Source organism: Lepus europaeus, chromosome 7 (assembly GCF_033115175.1).
Source record: "Lepus europaeus isolate LE1 chromosome 7, mLepTim1.pri, whole genome shotgun sequence".
Lineage (NCBI taxonomy): Eukaryota > Metazoa > Chordata > Mammalia > Lagomorpha > Leporidae > Lepus > Lepus europaeus.
In genome coordinates, this window is record NC_084833.1 from 96,454,135 (window position 1) to 96,467,014 (window position 12,880).

The window sequence follows — 12,880 nt, forward strand, 5'->3', positions numbered from 1 at the left end:
GTTGAGACCATTTGGGGAGAGAACCAACAAATGGAAGATTTCCCCACACCCTACACACAAACATATCTCTCCCCTCTCTAATTCTCTGTCTTTCAAATAAATAATAGTAATAAAGAAATTTTCTCTTGGTGCTTGAATTTCATCAGATTGACTAAGAAGTGCTAGGTTTAGATTGTTTTGTTAGATTCTTTGATAATGACTGTTGAGTTTTTTTCGGTCTTTGTCTCTGCATCTCAGATCATTTCTATTGATCAACAGGTTGGCTGATTGTTATTTAAAATCTTCTCTTATATATATCCAGTGAATTTTTAATTTAATGTATTTTTTTCTTTAGGTTTTTATGTTTGATGCTTTAGTTTGTTTCCTTATTCATATTCCATGTGGTTGTTAGGAGTGAATTATTTTCATTTATGTCTCACAGTACTTGTGATAACTGCTTTGAAAATCTTCTTTTAAATGATGCTGTTTTCAGCATTTCAGTCATCTCCAGTCTCCATTAATTAACCTTTTTCATGTATATGGTTCTCATTTTCATGTATTTTTGCATTTTTGGTAGTGTTAAATTTTATTGCTGATTTTTGTAAATAAAGATGGTACAGAGACCATTTTGTTGTGTGGCTTGAACGCTATCCTGACCATTCAACTAGACTGCAGATTTCTCTCTGAATTTTAGCTGTGGTGCAGATGTCATTGACTAGGCTTTCCCTCAGGCTATATTCTCTACAATTTGGAAAACTACCCAATACTCTTCCTTTCCTTAAAGTGTAATTCTTTTCTGGTCTTTCCTGTGTTCATTCACTATCCAATGCCTTCATGGGAATTTTTTGTGATTTAAAATGTTTTGTCCACAGTTTGTAATTGTCTTCCAAAGGAGAATTGGTCTAGCACAAGTCATTCTGCTCTTACTCAAATTGAAGCTCTTCCTTGCTCTTTTTATTTTGTAATTTATTGAGATAACTTGAAACAACATGAAATCAACCATTTTAAAGTGAACAACTTTGTGGCATTTAGTGCATTTACAGTGTTGTACAACTAGTACTTCTACTTCCAAGACATTTCCAGCATGCCAATGTGAAACCCTTTCTTCTTAAGCAGTTTCTCCCTCCTGCCAGCCCCTAGAAACCACCAGTCAGTATTCTGTCTGTGTAGCTGTATATATTATAGATATTTCATATAAATGAGTCATATGATATGTGACTTATCTCTGACATAATTTATTTATATTTTCAAAATTCATCCATGTTGTCTCATGCATCAGTACTTTATTCTTTCTTATGACTGAATAGTATGGTAAAATAGATACATTTCTGTATATGTATATGTGTGTATATATTTACATATGTTGAGGGTGGTTATACCATAGTTTGTTGATTAATTTATCACATTGACATTTGGGCTCTTTTCATCTTTTGACTATTGTGAACAATGCTGACATAAACATGACTATACATGTACTTCCCTGAATAATTGGTTTTACTTCTCTTGGATTTATACCTAGTAGAATTGTAGGGTCATATGGAAATTCCATGTTTAGCATTTTGAGAAACCTCCATAATGTTTTCCATAATGCATGAACCATTTTACATTCTTACAGCAATGTACAAGACTTCAGTTTCTCTGTATTCTTGCCAGCACTTGTTATTTTGTATTATTTTGATGATAACCGTCCTAGAGGTTGTGAAATGGTTTGTTTACATTTCCCTAATGACTAATGATCTTGAGCATCTCGTCATGTGTTTGTAGATGTATATTTTCTTTGGAGAAATTTTTTTGAGTCCTTTTTCCATTTCTTAAATTGACTTGTCTTTTTGTTGTTGAGCTGTAAGAATTCTTTATATTTTCTGTTACTAGGTACATGATTTGCAAATATATTCTCCCATTCTGTAGATTGCTGTTTCATTTTCTTGATAATGTCCTTTGATGCACACAACCTTTTAGTTTTTTTTTTAATTAATTTATTTAAATAGCAAAGTTAGAGGCAGAGAGAGAGATCTTCCATCTGCTGGTTCACTCCTCAAATGGTCGCAGTGGCCAGAGCTGCGCCAATCCAAAGTCAGGAGCTTCTTCCGAGTCTCTCATGTGGGTGCAGGGGCCTAAGGACTTGGGCCATCTTCTACTGCTTTCCAAGGCCATAGCAGAGAGCTGGATCAGAAGTGGAACAGCCTGAACTCGAACCAGGACCCATATAGGATGCTAGCACTGCAGGCGGCAGCTTTACCTGCTACGCCACAGCACTGGCCCCCAAAACCTTTTAGTTTTGATGATGTCAACCTACTTTTCTTTCATTGCTTATGCTTCTGGTTTCATATCTAAGAATCCATTTCTATATCCAAGTCATGAAAATTTATCCTGTGTTTTCTTCTAAGAATTTTGTGGGTTTTGGTTTTTAAATGTAAATCATTCATCCATTTCGAATTTATTTTTAAACATGTTTTTAAAATATTTGAGACAGAGAGAAACTGTCCATTGGTTCACTCTCCAAATGCCCAGGGCCCAAAAATTCAGTTTAGGCCTTCCACATGAGTGGTAGAAACCCAATTACTTGAACCATCACCACTGCATCCCAAGGTCTACATCAGGAGGAAAGCAAAGTCAGGAGCTAGAACTGGACATTGAACACAGGCAGTCTGATATGGGACACAGATGTCCCCAGAAGGGTATTAGATGGTAGGCCAAATACATACCCTCTACCATGTTGTTCTGACTGATGTACCTTTGTAGGAAGCTTTAACATTAAGACACATGAATGCTCCAATTTTGCTCTTTTTAAAAATCATTCTGGCTATTTGAGTTCCTTCCTTTTTTTTTTTTTTTTTTTTTTTACAGAGTGGATAGAGAGACAGAGAGAAAGGTCTTCCTTTTTGCCGCTGGTTCACCCTCCAATGGCCGCTGTGGCCAGCGCATCTTGCTGATCTGAAGCCAGGAGCCAGGTGCTTCTCCTGGTCTCCCATGTGGGTGCAGGGCCCAAGCACTTGGGCCATCCTCCGCTGCCTTCCCGGGCCATAGCAGAGAGCTGGCCTGGAAGAGGGGCAACCGGGATAGAATCCGGTGCCCCAACCGGGACTAGAACCCGGTGTGCCGGCGCCGCAAGGTGGAGGATTAGCCTGTTAAGCCACGGCGCCGGCAAGTTCCATTCTAATTCCATTTGAATTTGAGAGTCAACATTCCATTTCTATGAAAAATCATGCTATTGGAATCCTGATAAGGGAATTCATTGGTTTTGTATATTGTGCTGAGTAATATTGACATCTTTTTTTAAAAAAAGTTTATTCACTTGAAAGGCAGAGTTAACAGAGAGATCTTGTGTCTGCTGGTTCACTGCAGCTAGGCCAAATCCAAGAACCTGGAATTCCATTCAGGTCCCCCATGTGGGTGGCAAGGGTCCAAATAGTTGGGCTGTCTGCTGCTGGGAACTGGATTGGAAGTGGAGTAGCCAGGACTTGAACTGGCACCCATTTGGGATGATGGCATTGCAGGCAGTGACTTAAACTGCTGAACCACAATGCCAGTACCAACATTGGCATCTTAATGTTATGTTTCCCAATCCATGAAAATTTGATGCCTTTCTATTTATTTAGGATTTTCTTCCTTTGAGCAGCATTTGATAGTTTTGATGTGCAAGTCTTTCATCTCCTTGATCAAATTAATCCCTCAATTTTTTTTCCCTTTTGATACTATTATAGACAGAATTTTTTAAAATTTTATTTTCGATTATTTGTTGCTAGTGTATAAAATCACAAATTATTTCTTTGTCTTCCTTTTGTTCCCTGCAACTTTCCCTAAATTCATATTTGCTCCAGTAGCTTTTTTGTGGTTTTTTTTCTGATCTTCATTATAAATAATCATGCTATCTATAAATAAAGACAATTTTTTTACTTCTTCCTTTCTAGTTTGGATTTTTTTTTTAATTTTCATTTTCTTTCCTAATTGCTATGACTAGATATGTGGAACACTGATGAATGGAGGTGTGGATACAGGCAGTTTTGTCTATTCCTGATTTTAGGGGGTTCACTGTCTTTGGTCAATGTGGTGTTAGCTGTGGGGTTTCGTGTTATCTTATTCTTAATAGTAGATTGACATTCTGTCTCATAGATGTACCATTGTTTATTTAACTGGCCCTTATTGCATAAATAGTTACTGATATTTTTCTGTTACCATTGTTGCTACAAAAAGTAATATCGTGCATTTGTCATTTTACATGTATGAATCTGTCTGTAGAATGGATTCCCAAAAGTTAAGATTGTTGAGTTTCTCATTTATTTTCTGATTCTGAGATCACCATTTCCTTCCTGTAGGCGCAGATTAAAGTAGAAAATTTCTGTGGAGTGAGATGAGTACCATTAGTGATCTAGGCAGCAGAGCATAGATGTTATGGCTCATAGAGGCGGAGAGGTGATAGTCTAGAACAGACTGATAAACTGCATTCGGATTATTTGGTAGACTCACTTCTCAGGAGGAATTGCGTAGTTTATAGTAGGCAAATGACTCCATTGAAAACAATTAGAAAAATTGGGTAAATTTAGATTATAATGTTTTCAGAGAGCCACATATATAACTATGAGAAAAGAATTGAAAGTTACAGAAATGGGAGAAAAGTTCAGGAGTTAGCTGAGGATTTGTAACTAAATATCCTTGAGGAAAAGAAGCATTAGCTGACAATCTAGGTTCGGCCCAGCCTGAGCAAGGCCACTAAATGGCAGTAGAGTTTTTGGTAGTCTCACTGTACTGGAGTAACAAAAGTCCCTGGGCTCTCAATTGAAAGCCCAGGAGGAACATTCTTTAGATTTAGCAGCTCATTAGAGGTCACCTGATTCTTACTAAACCTGCAGCTCAAATTGAACCAGCTCTTGTTTCCTAATAGGATTACAGTTGTCATCTCAAAGGGTCAATCTTCTCCTCATATAAGATGACATCATCTTGTGCCTTAGTGGTTCTTTCATATGTTTCCAGTATCAATATGAAATTACTTGTGAAGGCAGAGAAACTAATAATCACCCAAGAGGAAAATTTAGAAGCAAATTTTCCAGTGATCTGGATATTAGAGGTAGCCTATAAGGACTTTAATTAAGATTAATGGCATGGGGCTGGTGCTGTGGCATAGTGAGTAAAGCTGCTACCTGCAGTGCTGGCATCCCATATGGGTGCCAGTTCTAGATCCGGCTGCTACATTTCTGATCCAACTCCCTGGTTATGCATCTGGGAAAGCAATGGAAGATGGCCCAAGTGCTTGGGCCCCTGCACCCACATGAGAGACCCAGAAGGAGCTCCTGGCTCTTGGCTTCAGCCTGACCCAGACCTAGCCATTGCAGCCATTTGGGGAGTGAACAGGCAGAAGGAAGATCTGTCTGTCTCTCTGAGGCTCTGCCTTTCAAATAAATAAATAAATCTTTAAAAAAAAAAAAAGATTAATGGCTTAACCACAATGAGATACTACTTCACACTTGCTAGGTTGGTTAAAGTAAAAAAAGCAGGAGTCCTGTGTTGCAAGTGTAGTGGGTTAAGCCACCATCTGTGATGCTGGCATCCCGTATGGGTGCCAGTTCATGTCCCACCTGCTCTGCTTCAAATCCAACTTCCTGATAGTGCACCTGGGAAAGCAGTGGAAGGTGGTCTGAGTGCCTGCCACCCACTTAGGAGACCCAGATGGAGTTCCAGGCTCCTGGCTTAGGCCTGGCCCAGCCCTGGCTGTCGCGACCATTTGGGAAGTGAACCAACAGATGGAAGATCTCTGTATCTACCTCTCTGTAACTATGCCTTTAAAATAAGTATTTTTTTTTTATTTGACAGGTAGAGTTATAGACAGTGAGAGAGAGAGACAGAGAGAAAGGTCTTCCTTCCATTGGTTCACTTCCCAGATGGCTGCAATGGCCGGAGCTACGCCGTTCCGAAGCCAGGAGCCAGGAGTTTCTTCCTGGTCTCCCATGCGGGTGCAGGGGCCCAAGCACTTGGGCCATCCTCCACTGCCCTCCCAGGCCATGGCAGAGAGCTGGACTGGAAGAGGAGCAACCAGGACTAGAACCTGGAGCCCATATGGGATGCCGGTGCCGCAGGCAAAGGATTAACCAAGTGAGCCACGGCGCGGGGGCAGATATAACAAGTGTTGGTAGGAATGTAGGAAAATTGGTGGTGTAGCTGCTTTGTAAGCAGCTTGTTTCTCTAGAAGTTAAATAGAGTTGCCATGTGCCCCAATAGTTCTAATCTTAGGCATGTATACAAAAGAAATGAAAATATGCAATCATTCAAAAATTTTTATAAAACTGATCGTAGCAGACAAGCATTACTCTTTTCAAAAAAAAAGCAGTCACCGTGTCTGTTACAGCTTTTTTTTTTTTTTAAGATTATTTATTTGAAAGGCAGAGAGAGAGAGGTCCTCCATCCACTGCTGGGCCGATCAGGAGCCAAGAGCTTCCCCCAGGTCTCCCACATGATTGCAGGGGCCCAAGGACTTGGATCATCTTTTACTGCTTTCCCAGGCCATAGTTGAGCATAGCCGAGAACTGGGTTGGAAGAGGAGCAGCTGGGACTCGAGTCGGCGCCCATATAGGATGCTGGCACTGCAAGCGGCAGTTTTACCTGCTACACTTCTGCGCCGGCCCCCGAGAAGCATTATTCTTAGTGGCCCCAAAGTAAAAACATCTCAAATGTCTGTGAATAGATAAGCACAAAGTAGTGTACTCATACAGTGAACTCTTATGCAGCCATAAAAGGAATTCTAATGTAAGAAAAAGAAGATGTCTATATAAGTGAAATTTGAAAACACAATGCTGAGTCAGATAAGATAGAAATAAAAGGACATGTTTTGTATGAATACACTTGTGTGAGATATCTAGAATAGTCAAATCTATTGAGACTAAAGTGGAATAAATGTTACCAGGCAGGGTAAGCATTGTGATAACAGCCAAAGTCACTTGTTGGTAACACCCACATCCTATTTTGGATTGCCAGTTTGAGTCCTGGCTGCCCTACTTGAAGTTCAGCATCCTGCTAGTGGGAACAGGAAATGATGGCCCAAGTACTTGGGTTCCTGCCATCCACATGGGAGGGAGACTCAATTAGTGTTCAGGACTCCTGGCTTCAGCTTGGCCTACTCCAGGTTGTTGAGGACATTTGTGGAATGAACCATCTGATCAAAGATCTCTCTCTTTGTCTTGCCCTCTCTCTCTGGCACTCTGCCTTTTGAAAGAGGTAGGTAGTAGGTAGGTAGGTAGAGAGAAAGAATGAATTCCTGAAAGGAAAGAATTTTTTAAAAAGAAGTTACCAGGAACCTGAGGGTAAGGAAGATGGGACATTATTGCTTAATGGATATAACGTTTCTCTTGAGATAATGACAGCATTCTGGAAATAAAACAGTGATATCTACACAACATTGTAAATGAAATTAATGCAAATAAGCTTATCCTTAAAAATGGTCAAGATAATTTTTTTACCAAAATAAAGATGTATTTTGAAAAAGAGAAAGAATTACTGACATACATGCTATGATGTGGATGAATTTTGGAAACATTATGCTAAGTAAAAGGAGTAAGTCACACAAAACTACATATTATGAGATAAACATTTAGAGATGTCCAGAACCAGTAAATTCACAGACAAAAAGACACTGGTTTTTGCTAGGGGCTGGAAGGGAGGAATAGTTGGAGAATGAAGTTTCAATTTTTACTTCAGGAGAAATGAAAATGTTCTAAAATTTGATTATGGTGATGATTATATGACTTTAAAAACATTGAATTGTACACTTTGAATGAACTGGTGCAGATATTTGGCCTTGCAGTTAAGACATTGATTGAGATACCCACATGCTGTGTTGGAAGATGTGGGTTCAAGTCTTGGCTCTGCTCCTGATTTCAGCTTCCTGTTAATGCAGCCTCAGAGGTGGCAGATAATGAGGCCCTGCCACTCATATGGTAGAGTTCCAGGCCCCTGACTTCATTATGGTCCAGTGCAGGCTTTTGGGAGTTTGGGGAGTGAGCTGGCAGATGGGAGATTTCTGTCTCTTTCCATCTGTCTTGTCTCTCTCTGCCTTCCAAAAAAGATGAAAATTAACTTTTAAAAATAATTTAAAATATTCATTGTTAAAATAATTTTTAACATTAGATGAGTATGGTTTTGTTTTTAAGCAAAATGATTCAGGAAGTGCTCAAAGAATTTAGTGACATCAGAAGGTAGTCCCACCCACTTACTTATCTAAGATTTCTCAGGGCAAAGACATAAATATATATATATTTTAAAAAGTAGTGAAAGGGGGCCGGCGCTGTGGCATTCCGGGGAAAGCCACTGCCCCCCCCCACCCCCCGCCTCTGCCTCTTTGTAACTCTAACTTTCAAATAAATAAATAAATCTTAAAAAGAAAAAAAAGTACTGAAAGAACTGATGCTAATTCTGGTATTCATAATTGGAATAATGGAAAATAGGATTTTCATCCACCACATTGAGAAAACTCATCCAGTAAAATTTTACATATGTGTATGTTTTATATATGAGTATGTGCACGCAGCATAATTACATTGTGTTGATAATTTGTATACTTATATTTGGATACTTCAGTCTTTGGAAAATAACTCAAATTTTAAAGGCACATGAAATTTTTAAATGTTACATTTAATTGATTTACATAAGTTATCTAGAGAATTAGCAAGACTTTCAAGCATGAAACTACAATGTACTGATTTTTAAATTTTGTCAGGGAAGTGAAGTAGAGATCCAAATTCTTAATTAAGAATTTGTTTAAAGTAGATAATTGTAGACACCACATCACTATGGAGTGAAGGTTAAATTGGATACATCCAGAGAGTGAAGTAAGAATTGTAACCCCCCCCCCCCCCCCCCCAAGAAGTTCATGTGGATCCTACAGGTAGGTAGCAGGGGCCCAAGCACTTGAGCCATTATATGCTGCCTGCTAGTGTGCATTAGCAGAAAAGCTGGATTGAAAGTGGAGCATATAGAACTTAAACCCAAGCACTCTGATATGGTGCTGGTGTCACAAGCTGCACCACTATAGCTATCCCTAATAAAAAGTTTCAAATGTTAACATACAAAATATCCAAAGAACTACAGTTTTTAAAAACATGTTAGCAGGTGTTGGAATAAAATTTTTAAAGAGGCTTTTAGTTCTTTCCTGAGGTGCCTGTGTGGTCTATCATGTATACTGTTTTCATTAAACTTGGCTAGCATGCTTACTGCTTTAAAAATAATAAGATCATTGGCAGTGCTGGCACTAAGATGAGGCAAAGAAACACCTGATGTACAAAATTTAAGGAGTTTCTCCCTCTCAGGGTCCTTGCAAGTGAACTGTTGGCACTTTGGGAATGTAGAGTGAATACTTCCTTAAATTTTGAACTCTAGACATTGGGCTGGAACACCAGATTATTCAGCCTTAGAAACTAGTTCATGAGGCCAGCATGTGGCACAGTAAGCTAACCTGCCACTTATAACCCTGGCATCCCATATTGCAGTGCCTGTGCGAGTCCTGGCTGCTCTGCTTTCTATTTGGCTTACTGTTGATGTCCCTGGGAAAGCAGTGGAGTATGGCCCAAGTACTTGGGCTCCGGCTACCTACTTGGGTAGCTGGCTTCTGGCTTCGAATCGGCTCAGCTCCAGCCATTGCAGCCATTTGGGGAGTGAACCATCAGATGGAAGACCTCTCTCTTTCTCTTCCTCCCTACCCTGCTCCCATCTCCTCTCTATCCTCTCTCTCTCTGCCTTTTAAATAAATAAGTACATCTTTAGAAAAAAATAGTTTGTGGAAAATTGGCTTTAGAAAAAAAAAACTTGGAAATACCAGTCATTCTTCATCAATTGTTTCTAATTTGTTTTTTAGGGTGGGATTAAAAACTCAGCCTGAATCAAAATGCCCTGAACTGCTTGCCAATTACTGTGACATGTTGCTAAGAAAAACACCATTAAGCAAAAAACTAACTTCTGAAGAGATTGAAGCAAAGCTTAAAGAAGTGGTATATAGATATCTTGTATTTAAAAACTTTAAATTACCTTTTTTTGAATTTGCATTTTGCTTTTGAAACTTTCTGTGATAGAATCAAAAAATATATATCTGTAAGCCACTGTTAAAAAGTGTTATGGTACATGACCTCTACAGGGCAGTTTTTTTTTCTACCTAAAATTTTTTATATTACAGCTGCCTGAAAGGGAAATACCATTTAATTCTTCTCTATTTTTTATTCTTTTCAGGCAATTAAATTCTAGCTCCTGTTAAAGGACAAGAAGGGGTGGGGGTGGAGCTGATATGTGGAATAGTTCAAAGATTGTTGGTTCTTCACTCTTTCTTTTTGACAGACAAGCTAGGGACAAATGAAAGTAGGTAGAGAGTAACTTGCTTATATTTTTGTACCCCAGTTGTTATTGAAATGTTATAAGCCTGAGAATACAAAGAGGAAAGAAATAGTAGACAAAAACATCAGAAAGATGATTATTGTCAGGAAAAAGTAAAGAAAATATGTGAGAGAAAATTGGAAAAGAACTGTTGATTTTCATGTGAAGTATTGCCACATTTATATCAAATCTAAATAATTTGTTATTATAGTGACTAAAAGCTTATTTGGGTAAGGTCTTAAATTTGCTTACTTTTAAATAGTAAAGTAATGTTACCAGTACTGGTTATTTTTCAGAGATGGGTAATATAGTAGACCTCTGTGCATATATGCTCCAATAAATTTCTGATTTTGGCAGTTGGACATAGAAAGGTCTAAATGAGAGAGATCTAAAAGTATAGAAGAATTGAAAGTAACTTTGTTTTCCATACAGCTCTTGGTACTTAAATATGTACAAAACAAAGACGTTTTTATGAGGTATCACAAAGCTCATTTGACACGACGTCTTATATTAGACATCTCTGCCGATAGTGAAATTGAAGAAAATATGGTAGAATGGCTAAGAGTAAGTAACTTTTTAAAAAAATATTTGGTTTTCTAATATAGCATGTGATTCGTACTTGTGCTTTGGTCATACATTTTGGTGATAACATTAACATCAAAGAAATAGAGAACATTTTATAATATAGCATCAATTATATAAAATAAAAGGATATTTAATAAAGTGAATTTTCTTAATAAAGACTTTTAGTAAAGCATCTTTGCTCTTGCTTTGTTTCTACTGACTTTGTTTCAAATGACTTTAAAGGTTGTAGGACAAATCACTTCCTTTGTAAGGTCTATTTAGTAATAAATGTATAACTGGAGATGCTTGTAAAAATACAAATAAATGTATGTAGCCAAAAGAACCTTTAATGATGCCTTATTTGTGGTAATTGATGCTGATTGTAACTAAATTATCATATAAAATGTTTTGAGTCTGTTCCTCTGTGCATTTTCATAGAATTTGAGTTTTATTAAAATGAATTCCCTTTCCCACTTTTGCTCTCTTCTCTCTCCACATGCACACACACTTTTTTTTAAATTGCACATAAACTTGCCTTGCATGGCAGTGCGAGATGGTAGAGATTATTATGCCAGATAAATTATGCCCAACGGGAAAACTGATTGCTTTGTGACTTTTTTTTTTTTTTTTTTTGACAGGCAGAGTGGAGAGTGAGAGAGAGAGACAGAGAGAAAGGTCTTCCCTTTTGCCGTTGGTTCACCCTCCAATGGCCGCTGCGGCCGGCGCATCTCGCTGATCCGAAGCCAGGAGCCAGGTACTTCTCCTGGTCTCCCATGCGGGTGCAGGGCTCAAGCACTTGGGCCATCCTCCACTGCACTCCCGGGCCATAGTAGAGAGCTGGCCTGGAAGAGGGGCAACCGGGATAGAATCCGGTGCCCCAACCGGGACTAGAACCCGGTGTGCCGGCGCCGCAAGGTGGAGGATTAGCCTGTTAAGCCACGGCGCCGGCCTTGCTTTGTGACATTTAAAAATTCTTCTCAAAACATTTAAAAGTCTTAATGTTATAAATATATAAGAAAAGGAAATAGTGAAAAGAATAAATTTAATATACTATAGTTTAAAAGCAAAAAACTTAGAGAATTTAAGTGTTTAATTTCTTAGTAAAAAAATAGATCGAGACTAGGGATATAGAGACTGGCATTGTGGCACAGTGGATTAAGCCACTACTTAAAACACTGGCATCTCACATGGGAATGCTAGTTCAAGTCCCAATCCACTTCTGATCCAGCTCCCAGTTAATGCCTTTGGGAAGGCACCCACATACTTGGGTCCCTAACACCCATGTGGGAAACCCATATGGAGTTCCTGACTCCTGGCTTCCACCTAATCTGGCCTAGGCTCATGAGGCTATTTGGGTAGTGAACCAGTGGATGGAAGATCACTCACACTCTCTGTTTCACTGTCTCATTTTCTCCCTATAGTTCTGCATTTCAAATTAATTAAATAAATCTTCTTTTAAAAGAATAAGGGAATATTTGTAATTCTTAAGTCAGATGTTTTATCTAGAATAACCAAAGAACTATTATAACACAACAATAAAATGATGACTCAGTCAAAAATAGACAAAGAATTAAAATAGACCTTTCTTCACAGAAGGTAAATAAATGGTCAATAAACACCTACATAGTGTGCTTATTCCTTAGCGAAATGCACATCTAGACCACAAGGAGATATCACTTTACTTTATACTAGGATAGCTAAAATATACAGGGGTTGGCATTTGGCCTAGCAGTCAGGCTGAAAAGAAGCCACCTAAGACACCTGGGTCCCGTATCGTCGTGCCAGGGTACTATTTCAGGCTCTGGCTCCCGATTCCAGCTCCCTGCTAATGCACTCTGGGAGACAACAGTGATGTTCCAACTAGTTGGGCTCCGCCAACTACATAGGAGATTAGGATTGAGTTCCCAGCTTCTGGATTCAACCTTGAGCCGTTTTGGGCATTTCAGAAAGTGAACCAACTGATGAAAGTGCTCTCTCTCGCTCTCGCTCT

The 12,880-nt window shown here is 38.7% G+C and overlaps 1 protein-coding gene across 2 annotated transcripts in view; it reads left to right on the forward strand.

Moving 5' to 3' along the window:
* CUL5 (cullin 5) overlaps positions 1–12,880 on the forward strand; it is a 134,460-nt gene that overhangs the window by 107,005 nt on the left and 14,575 nt on the right. For both annotated transcript variants that reach the window (XM_062196962.1, XM_062196961.1), the window contains exons 12-13: positions 9,818–9,950; positions 10,759–10,890. In XM_062196962.1, the coding sequence (XP_062052946.1) occupies positions 9,818–9,950; positions 10,759–10,890 (265 nt within the window). The remainder of the gene's footprint in view (positions 1–9,817; positions 9,951–10,758; positions 10,891–12,880) is intronic.